The sequence below is a fragment of the Pteropus vampyrus genome, unplaced genomic scaffold (assembly GCF_000151845.1).
Source record: "Pteropus vampyrus isolate Shadow unplaced genomic scaffold, Pvam_2.0 Scaffold20, whole genome shotgun sequence".
NCBI classification, from domain to species: Eukaryota; Metazoa; Chordata; class Mammalia; order Chiroptera; family Pteropodidae; genus Pteropus; species Pteropus vampyrus.
In genome coordinates, this window is record NW_011888801.1 from 6,871,191 (window position 1) to 6,884,846 (window position 13,656).

General features: G+C 48.4%; 1 protein-coding gene across 1 annotated transcript in view; it reads left to right on the forward strand.

Moving 5' to 3' along the window:
- TSPAN14 (tetraspanin 14) overlaps positions 1 to 13,656 on the forward strand; it is a 46,948-nt gene that overhangs the window by 24,734 nt on the left and 8,558 nt on the right. Inside the window, exons 4-8 of the mRNA XM_023527993.1 lie at positions 7,383 to 7,476; positions 8,566 to 8,616; positions 10,426 to 10,572; positions 12,117 to 12,366; positions 12,954 to 13,009. Coding sequence (XP_023383761.1) covers positions 7,383 to 7,476; positions 8,566 to 8,616; positions 10,426 to 10,572; positions 12,117 to 12,366; positions 12,954 to 13,009 — 598 coding nt within the window. The remainder of the gene's footprint in view (positions 1 to 7,382; positions 7,477 to 8,565; positions 8,617 to 10,425; positions 10,573 to 12,116; positions 12,367 to 12,953; positions 13,010 to 13,656) is intronic.

Sequence of the window (13,656 nt, forward strand, 5' to 3'; positions counted from 1 at the left end):
CTGTGGAGCTGCAGGCCTCAGCTCCTGCAGGCCTCAGCTCCTGCAGGCCTCAGCTCCTGCAGGCCTCAGCTCCTGATCTCACCAGCTCAGGCACATCTGAGGCTGGGACCCCTAGTAAGGCTTTCCAAGGAAAATCTGTTAATGGTGCATTGTGATTATTACCTGGTACATATAATTATTATATGCTCACAGGATAGTGTCAAGTCTAACTAACTGGTGCATTTGTGTAACTCTGTACCCTTGGCCAGTACATAGTCAGCATGGTCCAGGTTGCTGGAGTGATTTGTATCTTCCTGGGGGTGCCTCATTCCTATCTCGTTTGTACCTTTTTTTTACCCCCCCCCCCAGAAATGCTTTTTTTTAAAAACCACTATTGAGGTGTAAATTAGAATAACATGTACTCATTTCAAGTGTACAGTTCAGTGAGTTGACAGCTGTCTACCCATGTAACCACCATCACCACAGTGAAGACAGAAAACATTTCCACCACTTCTGAAACTTCCTTTGCCCTTCTGCAGTCATTCTCCTCGCCCCTTTTGTAGGTAAACATTCACTTGCCTCCTGTCACCGTAAATTAGATTTGACTCTGGAATCTGACTTCTTTTAGTTTAGGTGATGTTTTCACTGTTGTGTTTGTTTTTAACTTAATTGATTTCTTTAAAAAAATTTAAAAATTATTTAAAAATTTTGTCCTTAAAAGTTTTGGTAAAAACATATATAACAAAATTTATAATTGTAACCATTTTTAAGTGCACAGTTCAGCAGCATTAAGTACATTTACATTGTTGTGCAATTATTGCCACCTTCCATCTCCAGTCTATTTTGATTTTTGCTTATATTTTTATTTCCTCCTTTCTACTTACTTTGGGATTATTTTGCTGTTTTTCTAGCATCTTAAGGTAGAAGATTAGATCATTGATTTTAGATCTTTCCTTTTTTCTTAGTGTATTTCATGCTATGTTTTCTGCATCCAATACGTTTTGATATGTTTTCACTTCATTTAGTTAAAATAGCTCATATGTGTATATTCTCTATGTAATGTGTCTTTTCTTTCTCCCTCTGGCTCACTTCAAGAGTTTCTCTATTACTGCAGTTCAGCAATTTTATTACATGTGCTAGTGTGAATTTCTTTGTTTATTCTATTTTGGGTTTGTCGGACTTTTTGGATTTGTGGATTTGTAGTTTTTATCAAAGTTGGGACTATTTTGACCATTATTTTTTTCAAATGTACATCCTCCCCTACTTTTTTTTTTTTCTTAGACACCTTGTTTTTTCCACAGGTCACTGGAGCTCTATTCAGTTTTTACCTCCTCTGTCCTTTAGTTTGGATAGTTTCTGTTGCTTTGTCTCCAAGTTCACTCATTTTCTTCTTCTATAATGTCTAATCGGATATTAAATCATCTAGTTAATTTATCATTTCTTATATTGTATTTTCTATTACTAATAGTTTCGTTTGGATTTTTTTTTTTATTTTCTATTTCTCATTATATTTTCTTTTAAATCCCTGAGCATATTTACAATATTTGTTTTAAAAGTTTTGCTAATTCCGTTGTCTGTCATTCCTGTGTCTTTTTAGTTACTGATTCCCCCCCCCGCCCATTGTAGGTCACATTCCCCCTCCCCCACCCCGCTTTTGACTATCTAACAACTTTGACTAGATACTAGATATAGCTTTTCCACCTAAGTAGTCTTCCTGTCTTGGTCAGCTCGGGCTGCTATAACAAAATACTGTAAGCTTAACTACAGTGTAAACAAAATATCGTAGGCTTAAACAACAGACATTTATTTTCTCACATTTCTGGACGTCTGAGATCAGAGTACCAGCATGGTCAGGTTCTGATGAGGACTTGTTTCCTGGCTTGCAGATGGCTGCCTTCTTGCTGTGTGCTCACATGGCAGAGAGAGAGTGCTCTGGTCTCTCTTCCTCTTTATAAGGGCACTTATCAAGGATACCACACCCTTTTGATCTCCTCTAACCCTAATCACCACCCAAAGGCCCCACCTCCAGATCTATCATATTTGGGGTTAGGGCTTCAACATATGAATTTGGTGGGAGTAGGGAAACCACATTCAATCCATAACACTTCCTTATCAGTAACATGTCTTCTAGTCGGATATCTTTTGTTAAATATTGTGTGTGAGATTCATTCACACTGTTGTATGTAGTTGTAGATCATTCATTTTCTTTGTTGTGTAACATTCTGTTGTGGGACTGTATCATTTGGATGATTTGCAGTTTTAGGCAATTAAGTCCTGTTGAAATAATATGAAAACATGCAAGGATTGTATACCTGAATTGTAGGGATGTCCTGGGGCTCGTGTGGCTGAACTGAAGGAAATCCTGTCTTTCGTCTCTAGGTCCAGATGGTTTTAGTGTGATAGTTGAGTGCAGGACTTGGCTTGCAGAACAGACCTGGCTCTCTGCCTGTTTTGCACATACAACGTTATTGGAACACAGCCCTGCCTATTCGTTTACATATTATCTGTGGCTACCTTCCTGCTATAACAGCGGCATTGAGGAGTTGAAACAGAGACAATCCAGCATGCAAAGCTGAAAGTATTTACTATTTAGCTTACAGAGATGTTGACCCCTGGCTTAGTATTTTTTCTGCCCACTGTTAATCACTGAGCTGTGCCAGCAATGGCAGAGACTGGGGTGGGGGTGAGGCTGGGTTGGGGGTTCCTTTCCCAGTTGCTTGGGGAACTGCCTGTAATCTCTCTTGGATGACTCTGTCCTCCTCCTTCCTTCCTTTCAAAGGCTCTGACACAGCCAGATTCCTGGGCGAGGCTTGGTGGGCGTGGGCTCTCTGTTATCAGGGAACACAGAGACATCTGTGGAAGCTGTCCTCAGAACCCTGTGGGCAATCTTTACCCCTCCTTGCTGGGGCCCGTAGCATGGGTTCACTGGCTGTGTGCTGGGAAAGGCATACATGCTTCTTATTCTCAGAACCACCCTTCCGGCAGGAGGAAAAGCTGGTGTGCGATAGCTGTGTAACCCTGTGCAAGGCACTGTCCTGTCCTGGGCCCTGTTTCCCTCTATAATGAGGAAGCTGGGCTCTAGTGTCCCTTCCGGCTTTTAGACCTTCCAAACTCCCACTGAGAAGCAGCTTGGTTTAGACTCTTAATGTGGGACCATTTTGAAAGGACTATTCCTTGCCCTTTTTAGGGTTCAGAGTGGTCATAGCTTTGAGGGGCAGGGCTCCCTACTCCCAACAGATGCCCTGGTACTGCTCCTCAGCCCATTGGGCTCTCAGGGCCAGGCTGGGGCTAAGGTCTGTGCTCTCTGGCATCCTTTCTGGCCAGTGATTAAATCGTTTGCTTTTCAAGTGGCTGTGAGTATCTCTGGTGTTCTTGGAACTCTCTGGACCTGGAGTCAGGATTTCCTACTCTGGAGAGGGCCAGGACCATAGGGTTTTCTCCCAGCATTATTTATGATGGCAAAGCTTAGGTCAGCGGGACGTGCATAGGCCCTTGGAGTCTCCAACTGCTTAATTTTGCAGATTGGCAGACTGAGGTACGAGAGAGGGACAGCTTGCTCAAGGCCACAGGGAAACTTAGGAACAGAGGTGAGACAGTTCTAGCTTCTTCCGCATCTTCCCCTGTTTTCTTTCCATTGCCCTTTCCTATCTCACTTGAAGAGCCTTCAGAAGGCTCTGTTTCCCTGAACTCATTTACTGTGGTCTCCAGGGGCCCAGTAAAACAGATTCCTTTGGAAGGGAGGACCTCGTCTTAGGACAAAGAGTGGTGCTGAGAGTTGTCTTTTTGTTTTTTGTTTTTTTGGGGGGTGGGGGGAGTGGGGCGCTGGGCACAGAGTGTTTTCAGTCCAGCAAAGGCCGATGATGTCTTGAAGGCCCATCCATGCCTCTGCTTTGCCTCTACCTCAGGAGGGCAGGGCCCTGCTCAGAATGGCTCTGTACCCCAGGGTGAGTACATCATACTTCTTTCAGTCCTGTAACTCTCCTATGACCCAGGGAGAGTCACCCCATTTTGCAGAGGAAAACAGGCTCAGAGAAGTTCCCCGACTTGCATGAAGTCCTCTCACCAGGAAGTTGCAGAGTGGACATTGGAGCCAGGGCTGGCTGACCTGCGCTGTTTCTTTTAGCCTCGAGTTTCAGTGGCTTACTGTTTTTTTGGGTTTCCTTCTGGTTTTCTTTGAGGGTACCATAGGTGGCCCAGGGGAATGGGCTCTGTGAATGTCAGCTTCTGTCAGTCAGGGGAATTTGCAAGAACCAGAGGCCAACAGGCCAGAGCTGCCAGTGGTTTGCCTCGAGCTTGCTGAGGAAAGGCCTCTGGGGCTGTGTGAATTGCCTAAGTACTTTAAACATGCTGGAATGAAATCTTGCAAGGGGCCGGGGCCACTAAATTGTAGGTGATAAGTGGATGCTTTTGACGTGCTTAGTGGTAGAACCCTCCTTTAGTCCAGCAGAGCCTGGCCAGGTGTCTGTAGTTCTCTTGGGACTTGCACCTGCTTAGGTAAAGTGCCACAAACTTGCTCACATGGCGATTGGATTCATGTGGCTTCCAGGACAAGACAGAGCTGGAACAGCCCAGAGGCCCCCAAGAGGACCTTTGACCTTCTTTCATAGGGATCTTTGCCTAAGGTAGAAAGGTCAGTATTGAATCTTTACAGTGGTATTTCTCCTTCCCCCCAGCCCCGCCCCACCCCCCACAGGCCCTGCTCCCTTGGCTACCTGCCCTGCTTGAGACAGAGTGACCCTCACCACCCGATAGATAATGGGGGTCTTTGGCTTTAGAGTTGCACAGCCCAGAAGTCCCTTCTTTGGAACTCCCATGCCCTGTGACTGGCCCTTTTTCTTGGCCTGGGTAGCTGCCCTGTGGCCGGTGAGACAGTGGATGTCAGGAGTGTCAGAGACATTCAGGCTTGATCCTAATACTGCCACCAGCTAGCAGTGTGACTTTGGGAAAATAACCAAATTGTTCTATACCTGAGCTTTCCTATTTGAAAAATGGGGGTAATAGTTCCAGTGGTATGGAAGGGCCTCTTTAGGTGCATTGAGTGTTTGATGTAGTGCCTGGCACCCCGGGAAGGGTGGTGCTACTTGCCATGGTGACCTTCTGCGGTGGACGTACCTGATGGTCCAAGGCTGGCCTCCTTTTGGGCTTAGTGGGCCTCTTTGGGACAGAATTTAATCAGGTGTAGAAAGGAGCTGAGAAGGTTACTCTGAAGCTGGAAGGTACCTAGCTATTCTGTCACTCCCACATGGTTGGCATCCAGTGAGGACAGCCCAACCCCACAGACTGTCTGCTCAAGAGAGTTCTGAGTAAGGGGCTCCAGTGGGAGCTGGGTGAAGCTGGCGAGTGTCTCAGCTTGTTCATGGGGCTGTTGCGTGCTCCCAGACAGGTCACTTCCCCTGTCTGGTCCTTCGTTGGTCATCTTGTCTCGAAAACAAGTGGTCCCCAAGTTTTTGCCCGGGGCTGGTATTCATTGAACCCATGATCTGACATGTGACCCTATAGTTCCTGTCTTTTCTGGTGCAAGTTAACTTTAGTTCTTCCTTTAAAACAGAATGGAAAAAAATACAAGCCCTTTCTTAGAGCCCAGTCCTTGTGAAAGGAGGAGAACTGTGCTTGGTGGTGGTGGGGGGGGGGGTCGGGGAGATGGTGGCTCAAGTGGATTGTGATTCCGTGAGCAGGTTCCAAGGAGGAGAAGGAAGGACCATAGGCAAAGACTGCCCTGGTCTGGGAGCACTGGTGACTCCCTCACTTTTGCCTTCTCTGTCTCTGTGAGGGACAAGTCCTGCTCCAAGTTTTTGGGATACAACCCACAAAACAGAAAACATCTCTCCCCTCAGAGGACTTAACTGGGGAAGACACAATAGACAAGCAGACAGATCATGTAGTCTAGGGTGAGTGCCGGAGGAAAATCAAGTGGGAAGGCAGTCAGGTGTACTGGGTGGGGAGCTGTCCACCTAGGACAGTAGAGGAAGGCATCTCCCAGGCGAAATTTGAAGAGGATGGAATGAAGTGAGGGAGGAAACCAGGAAGAGATATGGAGGACGAACATTCTAAGCCGAGGGAGTAGTGTTGAGTTTCTGAGGAGAGTGGTGAGTTCAAGAACTAGAGACAATGCCAGGGTGGCCTGGGAATGGGGTTGGGGTGGCAGACGGGTAGCAGATGACGTCGGAGATGTGGGCCAAAGCCTCGCCATGTAGGCAATTATGAACCATGGCAAGGAGTTAAAATCTTATTCTAGGTGTAGAAGGAAGTTATTGGAGGGTTTGGGGGAGTGGAGTTATCTGATCTATATTTTTAAAGGATTGTTCTAGTTGCTCGAGGAACCAACAAGGAGACCGCAAGGAAGCCCATAAAGGAGTGGAACATGGACATGAGAGCAAAGAGTCAGCAAGAAAACCGGCCAGATACACTATAGATTTTGGTGGTGGAACCAGCAGAGGGTCCTGGTAGGGTGAATGTGGAATTGGAAAGAAAGAGAGGCAACAGGCATGAAGTCTAGACTTTCTGTCTTAAACAAATGAATAGATGGACAGTGGCCCCACTTAATGAGAAGGGAAGAGTTGGAGAGGAGCTAGATGGGGGTTGGAAGAACAAGGCTCCATTTTTGGGGCATGTTAAGATCTAAATGTCTTTAGATTTCGAGTGGACAAGTCAAGTGGACATTAGGGTGTTTGATTCGGAGCAGCCGTGACTGGTGATTTGGATTTGGGAGTCTGCAGTGTTCAGTCTAGGTAGAATTTAAAGACACGTGAATTTTGAGATCATTTGGAGGGCTCAGGAGAGAATAGGGTCCAGGACTGAGCAGTGAGGTTCACCACATTTAGAGGACTCTGAAGGAGGAGGACGAACCAAGAGAAAGGACTGAGAAGGAATGACAGGGAGGGTGGAAGACAACTGTAAGTATGTGCCCTGTGGCCCCAAAACTGAGTGCCTTGGTAGAGAAGGGAATGACTGGCTGTGTCGGATGAGTTCAGATAAGCTGAGGAAAAGGACTTGACCTCCAGCTTTGGCAAGAGGGAGTAAGTCATCAGAGTCCTTGAGGAATGGTGGGGAGGGAAGCCTGCAGGATACACTGGGCAGTGACTTGCTTACTACATAGTCTGAGACACTGGGGAGAGGAAGTGGACATGCATCAACTAGTTAATTTTTGAGGACTGAAAAGCAGACAGTCAGTGGGTGTGGTGGGAAGGGCCCCATGTGGGTTCCCTAGAGCACAGGCTCCTGCAGCATGGGGCTCCTGCCTGTGTGGACAATATGCCTGGCACTTACGATGCACTCAGGATTTGTTGAATGAATGAGAGTGAATGAATGAATTAAACGGAGACTTGGCATCTGGACCCTTCTCCGCCACTGCTTGGCATTTTGGTGTTGGCCTTTTGAAGCCTGTGTTCTGCTTTGTCAAACAGGAATAGGATCCTGGCAGGGCTTCTTCACTTGGGGTCTACAGGATGTGCGGGAACCAGCAGTGAGAAGTCTGTGAAATTCCATTCAAAATATTGGGCATGTACACATTTTCTGAAAGTGGTCTGTGTTGCGAAAGAGGTTGACAATTCCCAGGGCTTTTTTAAAAGGGCCTCCCCTTCCCACTCCAGCCATCTGGAGCTAGCAGTGAATAAAGTAGGTGGGAGTGTCCTGAAGCCTGAGAACACTTTTAGGAAGATTGAGAGCCATAGCGACATATAGCCCCATTATTTATCATGAGGTACTTGATAAAGGGCAGCTAAATGCTAGCAGGGTATAAAGTAGTTCAATGGAAAAACAGAAGGCTGCGCAATTTGTAGAGACCATGAGGTGTTTTGCTTACGGAAAAATCCTTCCTCATTCAGGAATCTGACGTATTAGGAGGTGGGGGTTGGGGGTGCACATGAGGCAGCTTAGCCCCAGTGGCTTCTCGTGGGTGGGAAGTCAAAGTTGCAGGGTGCTACTTTTCTGGGGTGAGCACATTGCTTAGCACAGGTCTATTTTAATTTAATAACTAATAACCCAGCATACCCTGAGCATATGTATGCCCTTTGTGGAGTATAGGTGCCATGGGGTAGAGGTTCAGCCCTGGCCAACTGCTTGTCTGTGCTTGGATCTGTCTCCAGGGCTGGAGACCTGAGGTGCGTGGCAGAGGTGGTACTAGGCTCTCTGCTCCCGACAGTAGTGCCTTATTCTATGCAGAGCCTCAGCTGTACGGGACAGCCATCACAAGGGGTGATGTCTTCTTATACACCAGACAGTGCATTGAAAGAAGTTGGGAGGCTTGTGGAATAGAGAAGAAACAAGGCATGGCCTGATGTCTCTGACTCCATAATCTTCCCAGGACAATGTGCTCTGAGATCTGCACGGGGCTGGGTGGGATTGAAAGAGTAAAGGTTTGGTAGGTATGGATTATCCGAAGAGCTTCATTGTCCCTTTGGGAGTACAGACCCTGTCATCTATAGGGGCCAAGGGGCCGCATTGTCCCTGTCCTACCCAGAGTGGACATGAGCCATTGACATCCCCTGACTAGCAGTGTGGACCCTCCTCTAAGAAGGAGGTTCATGGTGCTGGTTTCTAGCTTAACTGTTATTTTCTCTCTCCACCCCTCTCCCTGTCCTTGCTTAGTTGGCTGGAGTTGCCTTCCTTGGAGCCGGACTGTGGGCATGGAGCGAAAAGGTAGGTGTAACCCTGACTAGGACCCTGAGCACCAGATAGCCAGAACCAGGTTTGTTCAGCTTTAATTGTCCCTTCTTCCAGTCTTCTCCCTGACGAGCATTTCTTGTGCAAGGTAATCATTTGTAGTCATTAATCTTTATAGAGCCAGCCCTTGGAAATAGTTATTGAACTTATTGTGAAAGCTCATGGGGTCCTGTGGCTGGCTCTGCTTCACCATGCTAGTGTTGCTGATAGAGGCCAGAGCTGGACCGGCTGGGTGTTTGAGCTCAGTGAGTGTGGAGAGCCCAGCCCTATTTTCTGTCCCTAGAAACTCTAAGTTGGCCTGGGGCTTGTCTGCAGCTATGTCCAGGGCAGGCCCGGGGCCACCTTCCTGACCCTGTCTGTGCCTCTGGGAGCAAGTGTGTCCTTGTGTTTATGCCTAAAGCTCTTGTCCTTGCCCACAGAAAAAACCACCAAGTTTGGCAGTAGGGCTCTTATGTGCCTTTGGCCACCCTGTGGGGCAGGGGTGGGTCTTTATGCCCCTCTGCACCTCCTTTTCCAGACTGCTGAGGAGAGGTGGGGAGGAGAGACCAGGCTCTTACTGTCTAGAAGGGCAAAAGGCAGTTGAAACCCTGGGGAGGGTACTAGATTGGCTGTGGTCAGGGCGGAGCTGTGGTGCCACCTTTTACTCTGTGGGTGGGTAGGAGCTAGGGAGGTGGTGAGGGCTGAACACGGCCCTCACTACAGGGAAAGAGAAGGAGGGAATGGAGTAAGGTCCAGTAGGTCTGGCAGGAAACTGAAACTAAAGCTTCCTCTTGAGCCTCAGGCCCAGGGCTCTCTTTCTTCAGGGGAGCCTCAGAAAGACGAGGCAGGAGTACGTAAGTCTGTGGACTTTCTTGCCATGGCCTTAGGAATTGGATAAGACCCGCCTTTGGGTTCGGACACCTTCAAAGTGGCCTGTGAACCCCTAAAGGGTACAATGTCCCTTTGCCCTAGTGACCTAGAAGCCTGTGCAATTCATGACTCACAGCGCCACCGTGTGGCCACCTCCAGAATAGCAGCAGCTCAACCAACAGCCTTGAGCTTAGGGCTGGCCACCGAACCGCCTGGTCCCAGCTGGGTAGCCTAGTCCAGCTGCTGTTTCTCCTCCCTCCTTCAAATCTCATAGAACTGCTCTGTCAATTTCAGTTGCCATTAGCTGCATGTGGCTATTTATATTTAAATTAATTTAAATAAAATACAAAATAAAATTCTGTTCCTCAGTTCCACTAGCCATAGTTCAGGTGCTCAATAGCACATGTAACCAGTGGCTACCATTTTGGATGGTGCAGATATAGAATACCACCATCATCACAAAAAGCTTTATGGACAGGGCTGCCTTTATGTGCCCTTGGTGGGTGTGTTTTCCACAAGTGTTCATATTGAAGCCATTTTCATCTCAGGATAGTGGTATTCTCCATGAATTGAGTACAAAGTCAGTTGCCAGATTTGCAGAGGCTAGAGTGAGCATATGGCCACAGGGTGCCTTGACCGCAGGTCACAGGGCCCCTCAGAACCCCCCTCCACTCCAGGCCTGTCATAGACACTCTGCAGGCTACAAAAGAAACGTGACGTCTGCCTGGGGTCCGACATGTATAAAGATCTGCTGGCGAAGGGGCCTCTCGGGACAGGAGGCAAGGGCCACACTCTTGCCTGGCTTTTCAGTGAGATGACTGCGCCTCACAAGGCAGGTCCCTGTCCTCAGTTTAGTTCTGAACACAGCCTAGCCCCTCAGGGCACCCTTGACTCTCTTTGAGGCTGATCCTACCCTATTTTCTCTGCTCCTTTCAGGGGGTGCTTTCAGACCTCACCAAAGTGACGCGACTGCATGGAATCGACCCCGTGGTGCTGGTCCTGATAGTGGGCGTGGTGATGTTCACACTGGGGTTTGCTGGCTGTGTGGGGGCCCTGCGGGAGAACATCTGCCTGCTCAAGTTTGTGAGTGGCCCCAGGGATGGAGTGGGAAGAGACAGGGAGGTAGAGGAGTGGGCTCTGCAAGGCAGGCTTATACCTTATCTGGTCAGAACAGGTACTAGCTCTTACAAGCCTCACTGGGGCCCAATGGTAAAAGGAGGGGGCAGTCCTTTGTATCCTGCTGCTCCACCAGATGGGAAGATTTCAAGAAATAGTCAGCTGAGCTAGCTTCTCATCCCTGGAGAAAGAGAAGTTGGCCCCTCTGGCTTTCAGCTCCCAATGGGAGGAGTCAGCTGCTCAAAGGCTAGGTCCTTTCCCCCTGCTCCCTCCGACCCCCTCCTTTTAGCTTTCCTCCCTAGTTCTAAAGGAATTGTTTGTTTGCTACTCACTTTTGCCCTTCCTGGCTAAGATCAAAAGATGTTGTCAGTAACATTAGGAAATCATTTCCCTCCTCCAGGGTGTGTTGGATGTGCAGTGCAGAATTCTTAATTTGTTGGCAGAACTGCGAGTTACCAAGAGTTTATTTTTATATTTGGATACACATTCATTTTGAAATGCTTTCAGTTAAGATTAAGTAGCACCTGATGGAGAAAACACAATCACATTTTCAGTATATTATTTGTTGAATTTATTAGATCAAACTCTCTTTCCTGGGCTTAACTTAAAAAGCAAAACAGGTAGTTTTTTTTCTAATATTTTGTCTCTTAAAAATTTTTATGTTTAATATTGCTTCTAAGTGAATAGTGATTCCACTTTGGAGGGTCTTGTATGTATGTGTGAATGTTTGTATATATGTGTGCACGTGTGCGTTACCCTCTGTCTTAGGCTGCTGTACGGCTGGTGATAATGGCAGTGGGAACACACCTCTGCAGACCAGAAATCTGCCTCCGCGGGAGGAAAGCGTAGCCCTCTGGCTGTGTGGGCCCTTGCAGAATGCCACCACTACTATGGCCAGGGGCAGCCATGCTTCTGGAGAGTGCTTTGTGCAGTTGACGATCATACACACACAGAGTGGGCACTGACAACATTGATGACTCTGGAGTTGTACAGAGCCCTGCCAGGGAGCTCAGGTCATGCGTGAGTTAGGTGACCTCGGGCAAGCTAAATGTCTGCGTGAGCCTCAGTTTCCTTGTCCTGAAGTAGGGCTGACAGGTTAGACTTCTAGCATCTGCAGGGTTGTGTGTGTGAGTAGAGTGCTCAGACAGTGTGTCCGGGGCACAGGCTCTGTCCTGAGGAGCTGAGAGCCTGGTAGGGTAGCCTTGCCCTTCATTCCCGACTTGGGGTTTCCTCCTTGTTGGTGGGGGTAGAAGGCACATTGTAGGACATGGTCGATATATTGGCTTGGCGTTTTCTTGTACTTTCACTCATTTGACTCTTAAACCAGCAACACAGTGGAAGGGGTAGGAATGAATATCTTCATTTTACAGATGAGGTAGAGTTGCCCAGAGTCACCCAGCTAATGATACGGTGTTCCAGGGCACCGATGTGAGGCTGGGGTCGACCAGGGTGTGCATCTGGCCGGGAGGCTGGAGGTGTGCTGACTCCCGCTCCCGTCCCCTCCCCTGCAGTTCTGCGGCGCCATTGTGCTCATCTTCTTCTTGGAGCTGGCCGTGGCTGTGCTCGCCTTCTTATTCCAGGACTGGGTGAGGGATCGGTTCCGGGAGTTCTTCGAGAGCAACATCAGATCCTACCGGGACGACATTGACCTGCAGAACCTCATTGACTCCCTTCAGAAAGCCGTAAGTACCACCAGCGGTGACACCCTGATAGAGCGTGCATTTTCCTCGTGTGAGTCTGTGCGTGTTGCTCAGGAGGCAGGCTAGTGGGAACATGGGGCATGGAGGCCATGGAGGGGCCACCTCTGCCGCTGGTCAGTATAGCTTTGCCAGCTCATGGTTGCCTCCGCGTGCCCTCCCTCCATTTGAATTGAGCAGGCGAGTTCAGCTATCCCTGTGGCCACCCTCCCCCCAAGAACCCAGTCCTCTCCTCCCCCTGTGGGGCCCAGACCTCTCCAGCCCTGGTCACGCAGGCGGCCGCAGTCCCCAGGGCACTGTGGGTACAAAGGGGCAGGGCTCTTCCTCCCCAGGCGCGTGACTCACTGTCTGAAGCTATTCCTGTCTCCTTCCTTTTTGAGACCTTTTCCTCCATCCTGTTTGAGAGGGTAGAGCAGCCTGGAGGAAGCTTCCTCAGATGCAGAGGAATGTAACCTCCCTGGAACATGTCCCCTGGAGTTTGTCTAAGCAGGCCCAAGGCTGTGACCTTTTCTCCAGCTGGCCTCTGTGCCCCCTGTGTGTGGCTGCACCTGGAGGCTTGGACCACAGCCACCCCCTCCAAACTCCCACCCCAGAGGAACCCACTCCCCGCCACACCCACCTATGCAAGGCTCTTGTTTGGTGCTCTGCCAGAAAACCTAGTTTCCTCAGGAACATTTTATATGGAACATTTTGGTTCTGAGAAGAAAGTAAATTAGAAAACATTAAAAATAACTGGTCTGCTGTCATTATTAACCGAAACTTGTTTACCCTTATTTCATGTACCATTGAATCCAGCAAAACCTATTCGTGTGACCAGAAAGCTTTCCTAAGTTGTTAACTGTGACCCTTGTTAGTCTGTGAGTCACTAAGTCCCAACCATTTTCTGTTGTCCCCCACTGTGCCTTTCCTGTTCAGGCTGCCATCCTCTGTCTTCATTTTCACATCGTCCTGGGTTTGCTGGTGTCAAGCGTGGTGGGTGGCTCCTCCCTAGTGGTTTTCTCCATTGCCTTCTCTTCCTTTTAAAAATAGAATTTTCCAGAGGTTATCAGTAAATTACAGAGCTTCCTCATGGTGAGATATTAGGTAATCGTTAGAGCAGCTGGAGTCAGGGAGGGGTGAGAGTGGAGGAGATGGGGTTTTACCTTAGAAATAAAATCCCCAGAAGTCCTGGTTGTGCATTTGTTGTGGTTATGGCCATAACCATGTCGGCTGTAAGGACAAGTGGAAGAATGAAATCTGCTCTTGGATTGGGGTCCCATTAACTTCACAGTGCTGCTTTCTGTGTGTTTGGTTTTACACTGTTTTTAGACAAATGGAGGGTTTTCTCTGCAGCTAGACCAGATAGTGGACGTGG